This window comes from Photinus pyralis, unplaced genomic scaffold (genome assembly GCF_008802855.1).
Source record: "Photinus pyralis isolate 1611_PpyrPB1 unplaced genomic scaffold, Ppyr1.3 Ppyr1.4_LG5, whole genome shotgun sequence".
Classification (NCBI taxonomy): domain Eukaryota; kingdom Metazoa; phylum Arthropoda; class Insecta; order Coleoptera; family Lampyridae; genus Photinus; species Photinus pyralis.
In genome coordinates this window covers 21,075,638-21,099,823 of record NW_022170596.1, presented here as the reverse complement: position 1 = coordinate 21,099,823, position 24,186 = coordinate 21,075,638, and the positions used below count along the sequence as shown (strand labels likewise).

General features: G+C 35.3%; 1 protein-coding gene across 27 annotated transcripts in view; it reads left to right on the top strand.

The window, feature by feature from the left end:
* Positions 1 to 24,186, top strand: part of LOC116170153 (basement membrane-specific heparan sulfate proteoglycan core protein) — a 173,226-nt gene that overhangs the window by 73,215 nt on the left and 75,825 nt on the right. For 26 of the 27 annotated variants that reach the window (XM_031486353.1, XM_031486356.1, XM_031486354.1 and 23 more), the window contains exons 2-9: positions 3,427 to 3,678; positions 3,728 to 3,798; positions 3,847 to 3,929; positions 3,987 to 4,149; positions 4,199 to 4,368; positions 4,461 to 4,586; positions 10,388 to 10,864; positions 11,119 to 11,226. In XM_031486353.1, the coding sequence (XP_031342213.1) occupies positions 3,427 to 3,678; positions 3,728 to 3,798; positions 3,847 to 3,929; positions 3,987 to 4,149; positions 4,199 to 4,368; positions 4,461 to 4,586; positions 10,388 to 10,864; positions 11,119 to 11,226 (1,450 nt within the window). The remainder of the gene's footprint in view (positions 1 to 3,426; positions 3,679 to 3,727; positions 3,799 to 3,846; positions 3,930 to 3,986; positions 4,150 to 4,198; positions 4,369 to 4,460; positions 4,587 to 10,387; positions 10,865 to 11,118; positions 11,227 to 24,186) is intronic. The other variant, XM_031486359.1, reaches the window with a different exon arrangement.

Genomic DNA, 24,186 nt, shown 5'->3' with positions numbered 1-24,186 from the left:
CCATCTAGAATTTTTCCAAGGCAAAGTTTTACCAGGACTAGGAGTTTGCGAGTAAAATATTCCAACGGCGGATTTTTTCTGGGAACAAATTTTTTTTACAAGTATACCAGGGAAAAATTTTCCAAGAGCGATTTTATTAATCTTAAATTTTCGGGGCGAGAACTTTTCCATTTCAAGGGCGATTTTTTTACGTTTCTGGAGACAAGTTTTCCACGCAAGATTCCGGGGCGAGTATTTTACGCGAGTATTTCAGGGCATAAACTTCCAATGCAAATTTCCAAGACAGATTTTCCCTGAACGATTTTTTGGGGATCGAATATTCGAAAGATGATTTTTTTAACATTTTCTGTAGATGAATTTCCTTTGCTGGACGAATGTTTCAAGAGCAAATTTTGAAGCCTACATTTTCCGTAGGTAAATTTTTCGGAAGCGAATGTTTCCATAGCGAATTTTCCCAGAACAATTTTCCTTGGAGATTTTGGGAGTCAAATATTCCAATAACGACTTTTATTCATTCGGTAGGCGAATTTTTTAGGAAAGAAGTTTTCCAGGAAGAACCTTCCCGAAAATTGTTGGGGGTGAAATTTTCACGCAAATATTACGAGAGGAAAATTCGTAGAGGTGAATATTCCCTGTAAGAATTTAAGGGTTGAATCTTACAGGGAAGCATTTTAAAAAGGGGCCTTTTTCATAGCGAATTTGCCTTGTATATTTTTCTCGGAGGACAAGTCTTTAGGGGTCAAATATTCTAGGGGTAATTTTCAGAGCGCATCAAATTTTCTAGAAACGAATTATTCACGCAAGTATTCTAGCGATAGTAGATTTTTGCGAGCCTTTTTTTATGAGAGCGATTTTTCCTAGCGAATTTTCAGGAGATTTTTTTTACAGTAATCGGCGTATTTTCGACAAACGAATTTTCCAGGTCAAATTTTTTCAGGACAGTGTTTCTGGGTCAAATATTACAACGGAGATTTTTTTCGAGACAACATTTTCTGGGGGTAAATTTTTCACGCAAGTATTCCAGGGAAAAGTTTTCCAAGAACGATTTTTTCGTGTTTAAATTGTCAGGACAAGAATTTTTCGATAGGGAATTTTCCAGAATAACATTTTGTTATACAATTATTCCAGAAAAGAATTTTTTCGTGCGCATATCCCCGGGGCGACTTTTTCAAGCCTACATTTTCCGGAAGCGAATTTTTTCATAGATAATTTTCTCAGCAGGAATTTTTCGGGAACAAGTCTTTGAAGATTAAAACACAATAGTGATTTTTCGAGGCTATATTTTCAGGATGGGAATTTTTCTATAGCGAATATCTCCAGTGAGAAACTTTTCCTGGAACAAGTCTTTAGGGATGAAGTATTCCAAGGGCGATTTTTGAAGGGCAACCAAATTTTCTGAAGCAAACTGTCTGAGGATTTACAAGGGCAATTTTTTCAGCAATCGATGATTTTTTAGAAACGAGTTTTTCTTAAGGGGAACAAGTAGGTACCATTTTTGGGGTACATCAAACATTCAAATTCAAATTAATTCACATTAATTCATGTTAATTCATGCTAATTAAAATTAATTCACGTTAATTCAAATTAATTCACGTTAATTCAAATTAATTCACGTTAATTCAAATGAATGCACGTTAATTCAAATTAATTCACGTTAATTCAAATTAATTCAGAGGGGTGTACACCATAAATTCAAAGTTGTTTCCCCCTAGGTTTATTTGGAAAATATACGTGTTGTAATTCCCTTTCCCACCAATTTTGTTTAAAGGTATACAGTGTAACGGATTAGTTACATTTACAAGGGTCCCTCTTGTAAAAAATAAATTTATTCTCTACAGCACTGGTAAAAATTTTACTGTAACAATTAATTTTTGTAATAAAATAGTTAATACAAAATCTTTGGTTTGGGTTCACTTATGGTTCATAAAAAATACACAAATTGGCCAAAATCGAACTTTTCAGTAATGTTAGAATGACTTTAGGTGTAAATTCCTTTTACAAAATCCTCAAAAACAGTCGATTCCTATTTTGATACAATGTAAAATATTCAATTAACTTACATTTACCGATGAGTTGAAATATTCTCCCATTGACGGTTGATTTTCTCCTTTGGAAAATTGTGGCGCTCGAATTACATGACAACTCTTTCTGGGTCGTACAATGGATTCGAATAAACACACAATTAATTGATTAACAATGACAAAAATTTATTCTGAAATACATGAAACAATTAGAACAAAATCCCTGAATGAAAGAAATTTGCACATAATACCCCACATGTGTTTTGAAACACTTTTTCTTATAATCCAAATAATCTGGTCGTAAAAAGGTTTGCGATATTCAATCGCACTTATCAAAGACACAAAATCACTCGCTGACAGCTTCAGGAGCCTTCACTTTTTTTATTAAACTGAATCTGGATAAATAAGATGAGAAATCCTCGGTTGCTGCTCGGACAGTAAAAATATGTAGACGCTCTTTACGGCTGCTAGCAGCAGACGCGTTTTACTTTGATTCCAGTATTTAAAGAACCACCACTTCCACTGCACCATAATCTTCTTTCTCAAAAATTTTCAAAAACACTACCAATCACAGTTCGACTTGATAACGTCAGCCTCGAAGAAACGCGTCCCACCTTAGGCCGAAATAACGCGCACATCGTAAAACACCTGCATTTTCTAACCGCGATAAGAACACAATTTCGTTAGATAAGAACTCCTTATCGCAAACGACACTGAGAAAACAAATTCAACTACAACAAACAAACCAACAAAAGAATAATTGATGAATGTCGTCAAATTACCCCAGAAGTTTTACAATATGTACGGGAAAGGTTCGAACAAAACCTGTATTATTGTATTGTATGAAAGTCGAAGGCCAACATATTCAACAATATATACAGATATACAATATAAATAAAATTGATTTAAAACTTAAGGGTTATAATGCACATAAAAATACCTTCAAAATAAGGTATCACTCGACCCCCTCATTCGATTTAAATTTTAGGGGGCGATTGTAACCCCCGCTATGACTTTACCCTCAGTGAGGCAAAACTAGCAAAAAAAATGATTCCCCCTTAAATCAAAAATTGACGGGTCCGAGGATTTCTTCGTAAATGTCCCCAAAATAGGCTCTGTTTCGTTTTTACTTTACTTTAAAGGCATATTGTAAAAGTCAGATGTGCGCCTGTGCAGATTGCGCAATGCCAACTTTCTTATTTATGGAGGCATTCCTTTGAAATTATAACCTAACCATAGAATATAGATGCTTCTACTAAAGAAGAACATATCCCATATTGTAAGAATTAGATGTGCGCAAAGAGTTCTGAATATCTTGAAACAAAGAACTTACTTACGTATTTTATGCAATTCCTTATGTTACTTGCAATTCCTACACTCTAACATTGTTTTCTTTTTTTTTCAGAATGACGGTGATTTAGTATTTGATAATGTAGAAGATTCCAAATTAGTTAGTCAACGCAATAGGCATATATTAGAAAAAAGAAGTAACCAAAATAATTTAAGTTCGAAATCTAGTCAACACGTTGAAGAGGACCACTGGCTCACGAAAACTGTGAATCGCATTAAACGACAATGGCCATCTTTTAACTGGTTTGGAAGTTCCAACAATGAGGATCCAACAACGACGACAGAACAAGGACAGGCCCACGTCGATGTAAGGGAGTGATATCGAAATAACGTATTTCTTATTGTCCTTTTTGCAGTCTTTTAATGACGTCGACAGCAATGAGAATGACATTGACGACATCCATCCCGAATCCGACCATCATGGAGAGTAAGTATATTACAAGTTTTTCTATACATGCTAACTGTTTTTTTTAAGATCCGACGATGAAGATGATCTCGATGACGTTTCCGGTTCTGGAGGGGTCGAGACTGATCGCCCAATCATTCCTGGCCAACCTGGTGCGCCAAAAACCAACCTCATGAGAGTCCCATTTTAATTTACCTCTTTGGTTTTAGTCTACTACAGAGTTACAATGGCCGTACTTGAACCGTTCATTGCCGCTTTTGCCGACCGCAATACTCCGCAGTACAGGGAAATTGCGGAAAAGTTGGTAAACGCTGTCAATGATCTGTATGACAGTCTCCAAGGGAAACAGTCGGCTACAGTGATTCGCATTCAGTACGCAATCAACCAAAATCGATGCTAGGTAATAAACCCCTTCTTTCAGAAAACGAGAGGCCGATGTCTTCTCCAGCAAAGTCACCATGGATTTGGGAACGGTAGGATTTTACGACCATGGCAGAATAAGGAGTCACCTGTACAACCACATTAAGAACTACCACACGCTGGGACCGTACAAAGTCACCACTGACGAATTTTCATTTAGAGAGTTTGAAGGTATATTGCACACAATGCTCGGGGAAATTTTAAGATTTAATTATATCGTTTCGTTTATGTTTGTTTTATTTACTTGTGTTACCTTATATTAGGTTCTCAGGGATTACCAAAATGTGAACCTGACGAGTTACCATGCCATAGTGGTGAATGTGTACCAGTATCAGCTCGTTGCAATAGTATTTATGATTGTCGAGATCATTCTGATGAGGCTGGTTGTGGTACGTCGTATTTATTTTTTTTTATTTTATCTCTTATTCTTAGTTTATGATTTGGAGATTTATGATGTAGTGGATCGGTGATGGTTGTAGCGACACCATGCGAAACACTTGCTGTATAGTACAATATAAAGCTTAATAATGAGACATAGGGAGTTTTTCTGATATTAATCAATCGCTACTAATTTCAACATTAACTAATCGATTTCCACATATTAATTTCATTTTGCTTGACAAAAGAACAACTACAGTAGAGAAAACATTGAAAAAATTTTTAGTTGATCGACTTCTGCCATATTAAAATTAACTTAATAATTAGTATAACCAAGCCTGGGTTTGCGAATTTTGCTTGAAGAAAGTCTGTCAACTTCAAAGCTGTGCGGGACACTGTATAATAGTTGAAGCAGTTACCAAATATCAAGACGATTTGAAGGTTGAACGATTACCATTTCGTTTATTACATTTAAAAAGAACTGTGTTGTTCTGGTTTTGCTTTGTAAATTTATAAATTATAATCAAAAGTTACATTTAGCATGACCATTAGTGATAGTTTAATTTTTTTATATCATAAAGTCATTAACTGAATACTGATTTTAACTTTTTATACTTCACTGACGACAACATGTCATACAAATTCATTACAACGCATAAATTTCTCGTCAATCCTATCAGATGTAGTTTTGGCAAAGATTTACAATTTAAGAAGAATTAGATGGTGGAATGGTAGCTATACTATAATTAACCCTCTCTCCTACATCTAAAACTTCCTTCTTGTGTAATTCTGCGCTTATAAATAATATATTATTACCGAGAACATCTGCAATACACTAACTAGGACAGTGTTTGCATTGTTCCTTGTAATGAAAGTCTGTAATGCATCAAATAGGATCACAACTTTTCAGTACGAAAATATTGTCCATCATCTTTAGTAGTAATTATTTATTTCGTCCCAATTCAAAAGAATGCGCCTGAATATATACAACCCAAAGATCATTACTAAATAGTGACATTCGAGTTGTACGATGTGTTGTCTACCTAAAAGTACATTTAGAGAGGTATTTTAGTTTGTAAGTGCATGTATTGGCGTTTGTAAAACATAAAAGTATGTACAGATAGTTAGTAATCATAGTTTAATGCTTGAGCTTAATGTAAACAGTAACAACTAAATTGCTTTTGCTTGTTTATTGTACATAGCGTTGGAATTGTGGAGAAGGGATATATTGTATTGATGATAAGTGTTCAGTGGTGTACTGTATAGATGTCGTGACTTGTACAAATTTCGTAGTCGTGCGTTTCATACCAAAGTGCAAATATAATCAATAATTGAAGTGACCTGTCGCTTCAGAGAGGGAGACACTTATCTTTGAAGGGTTTGAAATTATTAGGGGAATAATGCGGTTCTGCAGGCCGCGTCTACTAGTCTTTGTAGGCGTCATTGCTTAGGTGTATGTTGTGTTGCCTAAGGAGTGAAGACCTTGAGTTAATGATTGCTCGATATATATACACCAAAATTTTGAAAATAAGTCATTTCAAAAAAATATTTGATGGCTTCCGTGATTTCGTGACAAATGTACAAAACTAATCAAAATCTCATAATATTTGTATCAGGATAATGACCAATCCAAAGTTATTTTTTAAACATTTAATTCTGAAAACGCATTTAAGTTGGATAACCAGCTGCGGATGTTTATTTTTGGTCCCAATTTCTGCACAAAATACAGGGTAAGTAAAGAGTCCCAGAGCGGTCGATTATCTGCGTTATTTATGAAGCATTTTTTTAAACAATTGGTGTCCTTATATAACAAAATACTAAGGCATTTCGAACATTGACTGTATAGATACCTAATTAAAATTATTAGATTCTTCAAAGATGATGCCCTTTGTCATATTTTTTATTTTAATTGTTGTATCACTTTTAAAATAAAAGGAAAAAGAAGAAAAATGAAATATTATGTATATGTGTTATACAAAACCAATTATTAAAAAAAAATGCTTCATAAATAACGGAGATAATCGTTTGTTCTTGGTCTTTTCACTTACTCTCTATGCATTTAGGCGAACAAAAATTTCAATCCAGGTCCGTAGCCAAGTGGCCCCACCTAGAACGTAGTTGCCCCATCTAGACATCTACGCCAAACAAGGAAACAAAAATATTTTGTGTAACGTAAATTTAATTACTCGTTCTTCAGTCAATAACATAAGTCGTTTTCGTAGTTCATCAATATCAGCTTTCATTTCATTTTCTACTGTATGAATTTTATCTTGGACACTGTATCTCATTTTTAATCGTATTTGTTGTTTATTGCTGGCCGACATCGTTTATTTATTCACACGTAATTAACAATAAATTTATGCAGCGCGAACTATTTATTACTTCGGCGTTGAAATTAGAACAGAACTGCTCCCAAATGCCCCCGCTTTCTCGAAAGATCTCAAAAGCTTCCGAAGGCACCCGACTATTCTAAAACGTTCTGTAGCAAACACATAATATTTGTTCACATCCGCCTTTGTTCTTTATCGCCGATGACTAATCTTTCATGGCATCTCGATGTCTATCAGAAATTCTGGAATGTTCGCTACCATTTTAATAATTTTAATTTAAATTATTTGGGATAACAATCTGGCGGTCTTGTTTTTTTTTACCTAGAAAAATATTTTCCACCCCTATCACTTCATCGTGGTTAAGGGCCTCGGAGGCAAATCTTGTTCCATTTGTTTACATTTTCGATGACAGGGGCGCATAAATGCTCTTCCACGGTGGTGATCATACACTTGAGGTTTCAAATAACCTCCAAATCAAGAAGTTTTGGATGTTATATCCACCACAGACACTGTCGTAACGAATTTTTGGAAATTCTGCCCATTGTGGTCTCGGCAGATGGGTTGTGTTGACCGAAATAATCACGTAAGATACAAAACGTTTTTTACGCCTATTTTCGTAACGTAACACTCGACCGTGTAACGCTCCATAGTTCAATTTTATGTTATGCCTTCTTGTGCCGTTTCGGGGTTGAAGCGGAATATCTGAATGCGCCTCCTTTGTGGTGCCCATTGTACAATTAATTGAGAGTGAAATTCACTCACGATTGTTTTACCGCTGCATCAAAAACCAAAAATAGACTATTACCTCGACTATTACTGAGACATTGCTCTGTTATATATAGACGTATTTCAGGACAAATTGAATCAAATGACAGCAACTTGTTGGTGCATTTTTTTGCATTCTTTGCCATTTTTGAGCAATGGGTCATTTTTTGCTAATTTTTAGCATTTTTTAGAGTTTTTGTGTTTTACTTTGAATTTTTTGCATTTTTCAGAAATAGCGCTAATTTGTTTGATATTTTACAGTATTTCTCTTGGCGAACTTATAAACCTTTGTTAACGTTTTATTTTTCATACAGTCTTAGATTTCTAAAACACAATGCAATATTTTTCTTTTCTCGGTAGTTCCGGGTATTTTTACATAGTTAACGTTTTCTTGGAACAGTTCGAACGTGCTTAAGTCATCCACAAACGAATGCCCACTAAGGAATTAAATTTCTTTGGGATAGGGTAAGTGAGTCAGTATCTTACATACCTAGTTTCTACGAATGGCCTGCAGAGGGTGGAAATGAACCATCAATGAAATTCCTGTCTTATCGTACCTAATTGCTTCTTAATATAATTTTGCGGGCTTATTCAGTTTCATCTTTGAATATAACCTATATTTTATATTCAAAGGTTTCATCAATAAATTTATTTGTTATTTAAAATGTCATCTTTCTAAATTTTTATGTCATTTTTGCGAGATTTTTAAATCATAATTCATTTTTTATTTTGCATTTTCGTTGATTTTTAACGTCATTAAAATCCTAGCCCTACTAATTACCTCTTCAATGTGGCTCAATTGAAAATTTCACTCAACAAAGAACTCAATCACTAAACCGGACGAACCTACTGATTCATTTTCTTCGGTCACGGGTCAACTCATCAGCTAAGAATTTATAGCTGTTTTTGTTTGTTGGCCTGTTCTTCCGTCTTGCAATGGGAATATATTAGTATACTAGATTTTCCACCGCGACTTCGTACATTCGATCATTGACCGGTATATAAGTGAAATCCAGCGTATAGAATATAAAAATGTAAATACATGGGCATAGTACGACTCAAGTGACTTGGCGCATGTATCGATCGGTACGCGAAGTAGCAGAGTGCGACATCAACGAAAAAAGATTTTTTTAAATCCCATTGGGCCCAATTGTGAATCTAAACCATCCGGAGACACATAAACGAAATTCAATCAAAATCTGTCCAGCCGTTTAGGAGTTTAGTTAAAAATACATGTACAGAAGTTATTTATATATAATAATTGTTACGTACAACTGCTTGCCACACTCACCACGAAAATTTTAAATTGCAACCTTCTTTTTGTGGGTCATTGGAAAGCTTTCAAACGCACATTTCGATAACACGCTTATAATTTATTAAAAGGATTTTATGTGATTAATACATTTTTATAATTAATCACAAAGAAATGTTTTCCTATTTATTCTCGTGATTTGGTAAGGGAATTTTCACTTACCCTCACTTTTGGTATAATATAAGTTATAAGTTTGCAAAATGGATTTTTTTGATAAGAAATGCATAATTGTAATTTGTATACGGAAAAGCATTAAATCTATTTATTAACCTTTGCTTGTTAAGGTACGAGTAGATATGTGAAAAACACTTTCTTTATTATGTAATTACTAAATGAATTAATCACATAAATTACAAATTTTTGTTAAATACGTTATGAACGTGGTCTCTTTTATGATGCCAATAAAAAGCACCTTTAATCATTGAAAGTGGTAGGATTCAATTTAGAAGTCTGGAAGCCGACCTCTCTCATTACAGACCTCATTTATTGTTATTAAGGTCACATTAGGTTCAATAGATGCCACCCGTGGCAACTTGGTTGACGTCCAGTTGGTAGCGGAGGCCCGCACACTGGCGGGACTTGTTTTTGAATAATAACACTAGAACATTCACGAGTTAAACCCTGACGAGACATAATCAAAAGTGCCAAAGCGATGCCACTCCATTTGATATGGTAGTTGCCCAGTTTGAATTTCATGCAATTTGGTTCATAACTAATGGAGATGTTTCAAAAGGGCCTTCCTTATTTTTTTGACCTATATTGCCAATTCACAAACTCCGATCTCCAAATTTGATAGAGAAAATTTCATCGTAATTGATCCATTAAATCGATGGACATTAAACCATCGACGCGTCTCACTTAACAACTAGACGCTAAATTTTCGAGGTTTTCGAGGCTTTTACGTTCAGATTAATTCCCCCTCCAAATTACCGACGCGGTTTGGAATATTTCTGATCATATTCATTGGGGCCGCATTTGAGTCTCAAAACCCATAATAAATTGTATTTGTTCGTTCAGCGGCCCTAGACGGGGTATACAACGAATTTCGAGAAAGGGGCGATTATTCCCTTAGTTAGTGAATATATTCCGAACGAAGACTGTTCGAAGGTTCCTGGAGCGAGTTTTTTCGAGAGGCCAATTTCCCGAGACAGAATTTCGTACAATCATTTGATAATTTGAAAAATGGGTCTTTTCAGAAAACCAAAAAGACATTTTCATTTGATTTGTTATACCGTGATCTATCTTAATTCAGGATTCTGATTGGGGTTTAGGAATGGCAATTAAATGGGTATCTACGTTTAACACTTAATGCAACCGATAATGTTTGCACTTTGGTATTTTTTGTTGCATTTATGTACTAAACGTTTATTGTCTAACTTATTGTGTATCATTTCGTTACGTATAGAGTATAACATAAATGAAGTGGATCTTCGTCCAACTGAGCCGCCCGAAACAACTCGACGCCCATACACTCCATCCCCGGCGGTACCATCAGAGTTACCACGTACTCAAAACCCCTACGAACCAGTAACACACTCGCCATACACTCCGTACTATGGTGTACTAACCGAAGCTGGACCAGAAGAAACGACAATTCGACCAGAGCAGCACACACCGCCACACCCAGTTGAAACAACTACTGAAAGTATACTGGTGTCTGTATTTAATACACTGTACAATTCAACAAGCCCTCTGGACGTCGAGCATGGAGCAGAAGAGACGACGCCAACAATTTTCCACCAAACGTACCCGACGCATAGAGGAAGATGTCGAGCCGATGACGTTGTACGTTGTGTAGACGGTTCCGTCATATGTGCCGATCAGTTGTGCGATGGCGTACAAGATTGTCCTTCAGGAGACGACGAAAACAATTGTCCAATTGGTAAAAAAACCAACTAATTCACATTAACTAACCGCTTGGTGTGGCGATGAACTCAAGGGACACCTCGACCAAATGCATGAGTTTTTTTTACAAGCAAATTAGAGCGACACTTTTCTAATTGTACATAGTAACTGCTACAGCTTTATGCAGTATATTATAACAGCATCCACCATCGAAAATCGGCGCGTTTTAATCTTAGTTTCGGGTGGAATTGTGCTTTGGGAATTTATTAACTTGCTATTGTTTTTATTTAGCTTGCGCTGAAGGAGAATTAAGCTGCGACATCAGTAGATGCATACCAATCAACAAGCGTTGCGACGGATACGACGACTGCGACGATCGCACCGATGAATTGGACTGTCGTAAGTGATTTTTTTTTAATTCTATTATTGTTGTAATTTTTCGGTTATATGCCGTCTATTTCAAGATTAATGCGCCCTTCGAGATTTGAAACGGTTTAATTTTAGTAATTCCGCGGATATAGGCGTTAGAACAGAATGATTTGTCCTCTCGTCTCCACCCCATGATTGGAGCCCCTTGCTGAGAGTGTAATACTCTTGGAATGTAATCATCCTTTATTCATATTACAAGTTGTGTGAGCATAGCTCTGAAATGCTCTCCGAACAATATTATTTTCTCTGGATTCATTCGCAGTTATGTAAGTTTCTTTATTATTACATCAGGAAAAAATCATTAATCGCGTTTTATTACTTTCGTCTCTTTTATTGCCGCTTTGTACAAAATTTGGGATTTTTTCCCTTGTGATTTTTAAAACATAATACACGCAGCTAATTAAATTAAACCTTTTTCAATTTACTTTAACGGAAAACAAACAATTCTTCGCAGAGTCCCCGAAGTTACAACTTGATGTATTAAAGTATGGAACAATGTTCACGGTTACATTGATCGCGAGTTTTTCTCAAGTGCAGATTCTTTTGTTCGTCCTATAAGAACATAACATCAGAAGCCCTTCACATGCAAATGAGGAATTGAATATTCATACGTACCTACTAACAAAAACCTGAGAGGACATATTCAATTCATGTACGCTGTAACTTGCTTTCAAAGCAAGTTTATTAATATTGACGTGAACTTAATTAACCATAGTTACCTTACCTCTTCACCTTTTTTTCGGATTGAGCTACAGCTAACCGTCTTAAACTCTGCAGACTTTTTCGTTTTAATTGCAAAAGTGCACACCAACCTCCCAGTTTCAGAGAGGGGTGAAATCGATGTTTATTTTTAACAAGGTATAGAATTGTAGATACCTAAACCAGAAAGGTACACATGAATTAATAATGCGCTTTTAGTAGCGTGTCAATAATTTTGTGCAACCCCTTCGACGGCGGTTCGAATTTGGCAATTTAAAAATTAGGAATGCAAGAGGGTTTAATTTAAAAACCCCATTATACAATTGTACATATAGTGGACGAGCGTGATCAATGTCAATCTTTCTTGATTTCAAAGTTGCGTTAAAAGTCTCCTAGCATTTGTGATTGATTACCCCATTCCTTTTATCAACCCTAACGAGCTTTCGTTATTGTGACAGGGCATAAAAGGATCTGGTCCACTAATTCCTTATTTACATTCTGGTAAAAGTCAATTGAATGATGGGTGCGGAGAATTACAATCACTAATTATCGGTTTGCATAAAATTCTGGGTTTGCATGTTTGAATTGTAAAACATAAAAACGGAAGGAGTTGGTATTATTTATTAGTACATCGATTCATTCAAGGGAGTTACTTATAAATGGATAATTAGTTGCTATTGGTGTTCAGGTTAGACAACTTAAAAGGGCGCTAAGTAGATCATATGACGATTATACATATAACGTTGTAAGTTCTCGTGTAATAATTCTAATAGATATCGTCTGCAGATGGGCGGTATCTGTCACGGGACTGAAATTGTCACGCAGAGACCTGTGGCTGTATCGCCTGGAGCTTGGCACGATGTCGCATACTCGTCCTCTTTCAGGAAACCCTGTCGCCAATGGCTTCTGTTGATTTCATCTTATTCCAGTGCAGCGTTAATCTGTAAAATCAACGAGTGCAGCATTGCATTACAACGTACAAGTCGCACCATTGTCCCCCAACGATTATTGTCGACACTGGATGCTGGTTTAATAAACCCAACGGTATAGCTTATATTTCCGAAAATTGGAAAATGAGATAAACCTAATTTGCCAGGTCATCAGCAATTTTACACGTCCGCTCACTTCTGACGTCGTGCTGTCCAGCCTTCGAATTTTTTATGGAATCGACAGAGACACTTTTTCTTTAATCTTAGTTCCTTTGAACTACCCAAAAATGACAACCGATATACAAGATCGCATGAATAAATTTATTCGCGAGCCTTTCACATCCATCTAGTAGTTGTATAACGAGTTATTTATGTGCTAACTATAATATAAAGTTGTATTTTAAAAGAAAAACGTAAACGATATCTCCAATTATCCTCTTTGTTCACGGTTATTGATTGTTTCCATGTTTTGTACACGCCTGGAGAGTGTACGATAGTAGTAATTTGTTACAAAGGAAAGATAAATAATTCCACCTTTTTTTGCAGAAATAAGACGAAGACACTGCTATTTTCAATGTTTTATTAAGCTTTAGTTAGAAACAAAGGAAATTTTCTCGTCAAAACGGATAATTCTTGTTCCATCAAATTGAGTATTTAGCAAATGTAAATCAAATAAGGGATGCGATTTTTATTATTAGTCAGAAAATATTTTCATTTAGGGTTAGCGTGCAGACTTAATTTTAAAAAAAAGTCCCAGCATAAACGAAACCTATTTAAATAAATATTAGAGTTAGACAGTATTTATTTGCATATTAAAGAACTTTAATAATTTCCTGGATTTAGTCTGGAGAATAATTAAATTTACTTTATAGCATATGTTAAAATGACATTTTAATAAGTTTGAATGAGTAGGCTAAGCCGTTCTTTAACCGTAAGGATAGATAAAGTGATCACTTTAACCGTAAGGGTAGATAAAGTAAAACAGCACGGTGCATTCTAATGACATCTGCCATTCTTATTTCAAATGCACGTTATAAAATCACGTTTAGAACATATGACAATTCTGTTTCTATAGAAACGATCGCGACGGCAGAACCTAAGGTTGCTATTTTTGACGTCTCTAAATTAAAGTCAGAATTGTCAGAAGCTTTACAATAATTTATATGACTTCTGCTATAAAATAACGATTTGTATTATACGCGACGATAAAGGGAAACTAACCATCTTTCACTCGTCTCGTCTTGTATAATAAATAACTATAGCTTATCTATTGCAAACCGAAATGATGATTTCGTTACATTTTTATTATCCCAATGTAGTAATTATTGTTGCTTATTATACTTTCTTTAACCTTATAATTAAACAAGAGGGGTTGATGATATTGTTACGGATGGTTATCCCAAATTCGTCTTGATCAAAGTTACCGGACGCAACCTACTCACGAAGATTCAGAATGTTATTAATCACTGAAAAAAAACAGGCGGTGGCTGCTGGACCATGCATTTAATGTTGCAAACACACGTGTCACCTTCAGGGAATTATCCCCTGTTGTGCGGGACACAGTGACGTAGCTTAGAGAAAATGATGAACTGATGATGTTCCTAAACTTCACTTCTCTGACTTTACTCAAAACTCGACTTAGACGAGACTGACTTCGTTGTAATTACAATTATAGTATTGGCTCTTTGATGGTGGACACTACTCCATTTAACGAGTATTGGGAAACTGGATTTCGTAATCCATGCTACCATCGGAGACATTGTAAATGATAACTGTATACAGTCATATGTAAAACACAAATAACTCTCCCCCGCCACCCTTTTGAGTAATAAGCGTCATAACATGCTAGTAATACTATCAAAGAAGATGTGCGAGAATTTTAGATTGGAATTAGCAAAACAATTGAGCGCTATTAAGTAAGACCCCTATCAACAGTAACCGCGACTTTTCCTTCACTGAACGATTACGTTCGAGTACGGTACAATCGTAACTTGATGCGACACCGTTATCTTTTCCGCTTGAACGAAACTCGTAACTTTATAGCCATATACCGATACGAAACTATAAACATTTCCAATGTTAAAAACTTTGATACCGGCAAAACTGACTGTTTTCCAACAAAAAGCGCCCGCCAAACAAAAGCTACGACTAACGTCTTCCTCTTCTGCTTAAAACAATTTCCCTTTCTCACTTCCGTTCCTCATTACTTAACAAAATATCGAAAGAAATGAACATCTGCTAACTTCGGCGATAACACATGCTTATCTGGAAACTAATTCGCTTACTCGGCGATACAAACTCTTATTGCAAACGACGGGAGGAAAACATGAGATAAACTTTTACAAATACTACGCCAATGATTACAGGTGTTTAAAACTAGCCTTTCAACACGCAATTTCTTTACAATTACATAAACAATATAAAAAATCAAATATTTAAACAAAAATTACATAATTAATTATGCAGTATTTAAGGCTTACTATGGGTATGTTTCAATTAACCATAATTTACTCCCGTTTATGAGCTGGTGAACCGTTTTATTACCCCATCGTATCCCGGCTGAAAATTGTAACACGGGTTTAGCTTGTGTTAATCGTTCCACACCATGCCTGACACTGATACCTTAAACTTGAGAATTTGAGGAATTTTTGATAAAAATAGTTTCCACTCTGAATGAATTTTTAGGTCATAACTTCGCAATTAATAATAATATAATAACAATTTAAGGTATATCTACATAAATCTTGTTGGGAAAACACCCAGACGCATCCTTTCAATGCCCAAAAAATGAGTGTGGCGCAAGGCACGACAAAATTCTTTTTTATCTACGCCATTATGTATGCACAAATATCATTGGGAACTCGCCCAAAAAAAATTCATTTGATGCATCTTAGCTTTGTATGTGGCTGATGTAGATAAATGATTTTTTAATTAATTACTGAATGGATTAAGTAAGTAGCAGTTGCTTTTCTGTTCTTTTCGTAATAGTAAACCAACGAATGCAACGAATAGTCATTAACTGAAACTTGCTTTCGGAGTGCCCGCCCTGCCAAGGGTTAAAATTTTTAAATTCTTTAAGAAACGATCTGAAACTAAAACGCTCAAATCCAGAATATAGTATACAATATGTACTCTTTTTTTTTAAATAAACGACAGGGAAGAATAGGCACTCAGGGCCAAAAGAACATAAAACAACGCAACAAGAGATCGATAGAACAAATTAATTAAGGTTCGAAAGAACAAAACTCTTCGACTGAACTTCTTCGTAAAAGTCACTTCGAGTTTTAACGACGTATTAGATAAATCTCTTATCGCACACCTAACTTTCTTCTGCAAAACTTTACAATTAAACAAGAGTGACTGTCTCGCTCAAATACGGCAGCGTTTAAACATCCACCAAACCAAAAAAACCTTAACCAAAAAGCAGCGATTAACGTCGACCACCAAAGAAGGCTACGATTCACGTCCAGATCGCTTATTAAAAACCCTTTCTTTTTCACTTTCTGAACCATCTTCTTTTTACTATTCTTATTAACTGCGTAAAACTAAAAGCAAGAGATAGAAATTTAGTCGCCGGTACTGTACAAGGGAAGTATGTGTGTGAACGGCTCCATAATTCCAGTCTGCGGGCGACGTATCACCGTGTAAAACCGGTTTCCTTACTTCGGTGATAACACGTACTTATCTTGAAACTACTTAGCTTACGCCGCGATAGCAAAACTTCTTATCTACGACCGGAGATTAAAGTTTTCCAAATCCTAAGTAATTATTTCGAGATGTTTAAATCTAGTCTTTCAACTTTGAGTAAACAATTAAAGAACAAGAGAAGAACAAGAAAAGAACAAGAACAGAGGAGACAAGAATATTAACAAAATTAACAACTAATAATTTTGATACAAAACAAAATTGACTTAAAAGTCGAATGACACGACCCGAATTGCGCTTAATCTCAATTTACAACCAACTTTTAACGTTAAAAATAATTGAAATTTACATACAGGATGATATCAAATAAAATGTCCGGATTACGTAATTTACACAACAATATTTTAATCGTAAATCAAGATGAGACTGTTACACATAATGCAGTTATAACATATTTTTATTTTCAAAAATAACACCCACCCATCTGCCGGGATGTTATCTTCTAGAGTCATCACTGCTCCACCCCTTCTAAGAATACGTTCCTCGATAAATTAGCTTACGAAAACTCTCGCAAGCTCCCCGCAACCCTAATGCTTCACAAAATAGAAGCGGATTAAATGCGAATTTATAAAGAAAAATGTCGCACTGCACTGCTTTTTCCTTATGGGTGCAGCGAATTTACCTGGAGTGAGTTTCTTTGGGGGTAAATATTCAGGACCAACGAATTTTCCGGTGAGAATGAATCATAAAGAACAAAATCTAAATACGCAACAAAATTCACACCACACACCGTAAGATTAAGATAAAACTGCAAGTTTCGGTAGCTATACACATAAAATGAAGAGAACTAATCCTGCCCATTAATAGGGAATGAGTGACAAACACGAGGAAAGAAAGAGAGGGTTTTACAAAATAATACCATCTTCTTCAGAATCGCTTGCCATTAAGCAAAAATAAATGACAAAAAATTAATACTCCACACTCGCCTCCACAGTAATAGTAAGCAAAAACAAATGACACACCATAAGAATAATATTGTTAAATAACAACAATAAAAGAATAAATGAGAGAGAAACAAGTTAGCAGTATGGAGTTGAGGGACTGTGGTTGGTAGAAATTAATTCTTTCCGTTGAGACCTTTTATCTAGCCTTTTTATAGAATGCCATGAAGGGTAAAACTTGTTGTCCTCCCTCCCCCATTTTGATAAGGAGTAAGGAAGAAGGGCGATAGTTGGCTTGATTGAGACCCGTCTAACAGGTCCCCTCGACTGGATACCCCCAAATCCCCTTTCTTCTTTCCCAAAAAATTTCAACAATATAATAAATAGAACAAATTCTGTTTATCCAGAACATGCATTTCCACAATTATACAGGGTGTTTGGTAAACATGCGGCAAAAATTAAAGAGGTTATTCCTTGGACTATTCTAATGTTATTTTATCCTTTGATGATTTTTGAAAAAACGCTTCGTTGCGAAGATACAAGGCGAAATAGATTTTTGAAGAGTTGAACTTATCAAGTAAAAAACGTTAATCACATTCCCTGATATCTGTCATTGATGATCTTTTGTTTCGAGTTTGTCAAGATTTATTGACGTTTGGCTATTGGCGTGTAATTTCTGCCCTTATTACTTAAACGGTTGTTTGTGAAATCCTCTATCATGGCTCATTATTCGAATGCGTTTTTTCAAAAATCATCAAAGGATAAAATATCATTAGAATAGTCCAAGGAATAACCTCTTTCATTTTTGCCACATGTTTACCAAACACCCTGTATAATTTCCCAGATTTTCAAAAATAAAAAACATATCCATTCAAATCGATGCATTAGTGATTTATTATCAAACTAGAGTCTACAACCTGCTATAATTGTTATGTATAAAGTGAAGTAAGTTAAGGTGTTTGAAATTACTCTATTTAATAGCACAGCACAGCTTCTGCCAACTTTATTGTCAAACAACTCACGGTTAATTGTGGTTATAAATTTGTCCAATACTTGAATGTTTTTGTTGTTTTATTATTATACCTATAACCCAATTTTTTTTGCGACTGTAGGTGGTTCGGGGAGAGGGGTTCTAAATTGTTGCTCAACTGCGATCAGCAGAACCTATATAGGATAATCTGCCAATTGTTTGATTAATAATAGTAAAGTTCTTGTTCCCATGAAATCTTCGTACTTGTTCAAAGTTGAAAGGGTGCAAGGGGAGTGGTGTAAATAATGCACCCCTCGAATCTTTCGGCCCCGGCTGTATGTATACGATTTATTATATTACGACTTTAACAAAGAATTTACCAAAAAAAATGGCAAAACCTTCCTAGGAACAGCAAACAGTAAATTGCAATAGGTAAGCAGACTCGCCCCAGTGAATAATTTAAATTAGATGTTTGCAAAGTTATAATGGAATTGATCGCCTTTTAAGTGATTTTAATTGGGCTTGTTTAAGTTAAATCCCTAGTTAAAATATGCCATATTAAAAGGTCAATTGGTTAGCCGAATGATAACATAAACTTAAAATTTAAATAGCATTTCAAGTGAAAGTAAATGCTTAGGATTAATGGCATGAAAGCATGCATACGAAGGCATTATACAAATTTTCGTATCGCTATCTTCACTTATTCTCTACTCCATTCTCTGCATTGTGTTTTGTATTTATGTGTAACAAGATGAGCACCAACATAATGTTGGGTACCAACTGGCACGAGCTTTGGCGGGCATTCTTCATCCTTAAGCTTTCAACATATTGTCGTGCCCATTATAAATTATATGATACGTATTTTCCTGTTGGCTTGCAAGAACTGAAACGGAGTGTTCTTCGTCCACAAAAATTAGACCTGTAGCTGAAGCTATTAGACTTTCAACGTAACCCGCTAGTAAATCACGTCTATAATTAGAATCTAATTGCTCATTCAGAATTCCTACAATTTTCCACATTTGATATGCTTTCAGTTTACAAGAGATGAAAGGCCGCCACACTCCATAAGAGCTTCCACATATTTTTTAAATTCTGTTTATCGTCGGACATGCAGATACCTCAATTGCCGCAAGTATTTACTTTTGAAAGCATTAAAAATCTGGTACCTATTCTAATTTTTTCGCGATTTGGCATAATACGTGCGCCATATTTTTAGATTCCATAGGAATTCAGTTGCCAATGAATTCTTTTCAACAAACCTATTATATAATTTCTAACTGGATTATTTGTTGAACTATTTTTGTAGTTGATATGCGCGGTTTAGTTTGGCGCGCTAAGGCTAAGGCCACAATTTATATTTTATTAATTAATGAGCCTTTGAAATGGACTAAATAGTTTTAACTTCTGATTCAGTATCTAATGACTTGTGTATTGTCATAATAAGTCATGTACATTGAGTTGATCTTGATACTTTACAAACACGAAAAATATCATATTGCACTTTAGGTAGCTAATGTTATGAGTATGATTATCTTGATCTACGTATAACAATGACATCCTAGTTCGTGCATTTCAGTAAAAGGCAATACTTTAGAAACGTATCACGCATTATCATTGTGGCACGCAAGTTAAACTAAACGGTTATACGCTCGTTCTTAGTACCTACGCTTGCTTAAAAGAGTATAATTTCCCTTTTCCGATATTTTTATGAATAAATTCCCATCGCCCGATATTGTGAATGTTTTTATAAATCAGAGTCAATTTTTTTAGAGCCGGTCACGTGTATGTTTGAAAGAGCCATCCAATTCCGTATATGTCAGCATTGTTAGGTTGGGCCCGATTTCCCTGTCGTTTATCACACTAAATCAAAGGAAAATAAAAAGATCATTGTCCGAGTTATTTATGTCCCATCAAAGTTCAATTGACCATGACCCCCCACACGCATAAGATGTTTCACCAATAGAGTTATAGGCAGTTCCAATCAAAGCACAATTAGGTTCATTACATCTGGATGGATGGTCCATAAAATTCCGTGAAAACTCCTCGTAAATTACATTGTACATATTGTGATAACCTTTTTGGTAATATTATTACATAAGCAAATTTGTTAATGTGTATACTTCCCGATTTCCATATTTAGACGTGCCATTTAAAGACAATTAAGTGCTTTTTTATAACTGTGGACGACTTTTCGACTATGGATTATTTGACGTTTGCTCTTTCACAGTCTACGAGTGTTAAATACAATGAATTTGATCCAGCTGTCGTAATGCATATTTCCAAGGATAGCTTGAAGGTTTCGGGTGCCGGTAATTGAATTAAGTTGACTAAATTAAATGGTACTGGACGCATTATGCAATTTTTTTTTCAATGATAAAACTTGACATGTGTATTCCTCTAACAACCAACACTTGTGTAACGGTTCACCAGCTCCTTGAACATAGGTCCACTTACTCCAAACTCTAAGAAAGATCTTAAACGTCTCCTAATTTAAATAGGAAAAGTCTGTAGCGTAAAGGTTATGTTCACATATTAAACCTTGTGGTTTAGAGGATGCATTTTTTCTGATAAACAAATATGAATCTTTGCAATAATAGGCCAAGTGCATCTAGCAGGAACTAAAAACCACGAAATTCTCGTTAGTCTGAAGGATGTGATAAATAAATATACCTACCACACGATGTTCTACTTTTCTAAAAAAAAATTAATGCGATATGTACTTAATGGAAATTATTATTAGCTACATATAAATTTGGTGTGCAAGTGTAATTTCGAAGAGTGTTTGTAACGACTAAGGCCGGTGAAGTTACATTAATTAATTTCAATTTGCGGACTATTTTCCAAAATTTGGGTTCCTGTGATTAAGTTTCAAAAATCTTCCGCCATTTTAATGATATCTAGTTAAAATCAACGCTAATTTCCTATCAAAATAAAACAAGGGGAGTATACAAATTTTGCAGCCGCCCCAGAAGCGTTGTTTCTTGGTTTCCTTTTTTTCTCATTGATTACACTCATTTGTTCTCTTGGGCAGTTTCTCTTTCATTGCTCTTATTTGTTGATTTCATTAGGTATTTCCAAAGCTTTAGGTATATTTTCAGTACCACTTTGCTATGCTTCTATCTTTTCTCGCATCACCCCTTTCATGCAAATCGGTTGCAAAAAGCCACTTTTCACTCTTTAGTTGTTCAAAGTTTGAATATGACAATTGACAACACAAAGTGACTGCTACATTATGCGATTGCATTATCATTTCCTTTGGTCTTGAGAGATGTAGTGAAGAACCGTTTGCTATTCCTCCTTTTCCTTTGGTTGGAAAGGAAGTTGGGAGAGACTGAACGTGAAAGTGATCGCTGAAAAATTGGCAAAATTAAATAACTGTGTAAACAAGTATGACAAACGAGCTCATGGCTAAAGCTATGCTCATTTTGAATTTCATGCAATTAGGTTCAGAACTCACGGATATGGCTTTCCTTATTTTTTGGCCTACATTGCCAATTCACGAACTCCGATCTAAATTTGATAAAGAATCCACCTGCAAAATTTCATCATAATCGGTTCATTAGTTTTTAAGATATCGTGCTAAGGGACATACGGACAGACATCGCAGAATTATAAACTGGCTAGGAGCTCGTTAATAAACTAAATATAAAATTTAAATAATGTTAAAAATAGCCGAATTTGACGAATCTTATATTGTATGACGCACTTGTGAGTCTAATATCCCTTAAGAATTTACCACAACACACCTTAATCGAGAACGAACTTGATCTGGCTGCTGGCCCTCTTAGTCATCGGAAACACTAAAGGTGTTAGGTGACGATCTTGTTGATCCGATGAACGAGTACCAAAAATTGAACTTGATTAAAGGCAACAATTTAGAATCACAGTAATTTGCGGAAACGGGATAAAAGAATACAAAGTGTATTAAAAATCTTAAGGGACTCTGAAGAATTTGAAGAATCTAAAGGATTTATCGAAACAGAAAAGATGGAAAAGAATCATACAAGTGTAAAAAATGTAGTCGAAGAATTTTTAAAGATTGTAGAGTCAGAGAAACCCATTCTGAACAATTCTATGAATCTACAAACCGAAGGAATTCAAAGAAGCCGAATAATCCAAAAGAGTCATAAAAATACGAAAAATTTGAAGAAAACCGAAAAGCTGAAGAATTAGATGCAACATCCAAAGTAGCAAGAGTAAGACTAATATCGACACAATTATTGATCGTATTTCATTTTGTTTTTGGGAAATTGTTGTTATTGAGTCATGCAATTATTTATTAATCGATCATTCTCGATTGGGGGTTTGGTTAATTGGGGAGTGTTACTTGAAGATTTAATTTACGAAGAGATCTGACGTTCTCCTTTCCTGACGAGAACTGTACCCGTTAGAGCTAGTTGTCATTGACTACATTGTGTCCAGTGGTTTTAAAACACACAAAATAAGGTTTATTTATTATGGCAGCAATATCATTACCAAACAATGTTTGTGCGCTAGGAGTTCCAGATGTTTCTGGCCACGGCTTTCAGTGAAATGTTTTCCTCCCTCCAGTTATGCTATACGGACCGGCTACAGAATCCTACCGTTTCTTCGATTTGAAATTGCCCTCTGCACGGACCAGATTGTGCCTATTTGGCCCGCTTCATTTACCTCATCCCGAAGACACACGTAACGCAGTATAAATATTAATTTACTTTATTTACATCTGAAATCTGTATTTCTAAACCGTACTTAATATTGCTAATTTCCTTCCAGCTTCCTTTCTCCTATTTGTGATAATCTAACAAAAAAATATCAAGCATCCGAAGAGATAAAGAGTATGTCAAAAAAGCTTAGGTGGAATAGAGGACTGAGGCGGTGTAATACATCTTATTTGGGAGCTACTTTCCAAAAGTCTCAATTTTTTTAGAACACAAAAGACATAGAAGGTTACATTTAACGACCTTGCCTAAGTTTTTGGGTATATGGGCGAAAAATCTGTTTTATCGAAAATAATAACTAAATCCCTTTCTGAAATTTTTAAAAAAATTCAGCAATAATTTGTGGTTAGAGTTACGGATAAGTTAAATTGTAACTTACTTTATCGATGAGTCAAAATTTTCTTCAATCGATAGCTGATGCTCTCCTTTCGAAGGGTAGCAGCAATTTGGAAAATTGGATAGTGGACCGCCTTGCACAATACAATCGGACCTTTTGTACCGCCAGATAAAATTTTGTTACTCGTTGAAAGTGAATCTTGAAAGATGATTGACGAATTTGAATAAGGAACAAACTTTGCTTCTCGCAATTTATTAGTTGAAATTTGGGCCATTTACTGGAATAATTTACCAATCTTCCGCAGTATGGAAATGTCCAAAATTACCATTATAACTTAGGGTTTGGACAGCCAACAAAAGAACGAATTAATTGTCTTTTACCGGTTGCCGTTTCATGTAGATGCCAGTCGACTACGCAATTCAGTTCCTCTTTTTTTTCCTACACCAGCCACTTATTATTAGCAATTAAACGGATTTCGGTTCGAACTTTTAATTGAAAATAAATTCACGTAATCTCAAAAAAATGGCGCACACAACTCACATATTCGCCTTGCAAGCTTGGCGAAGAATTTCGTGTTACGCGATCTAAAAATCGCCGTGTTTAGGTTTACCTCTAAAGTTTGGCTAAGAATTCATACACCATCGCTCTCTTTTTTTTATACATGTAGGGGTACAGCAAAAACACCGTCTCTCATTCTCCGTCACGACGG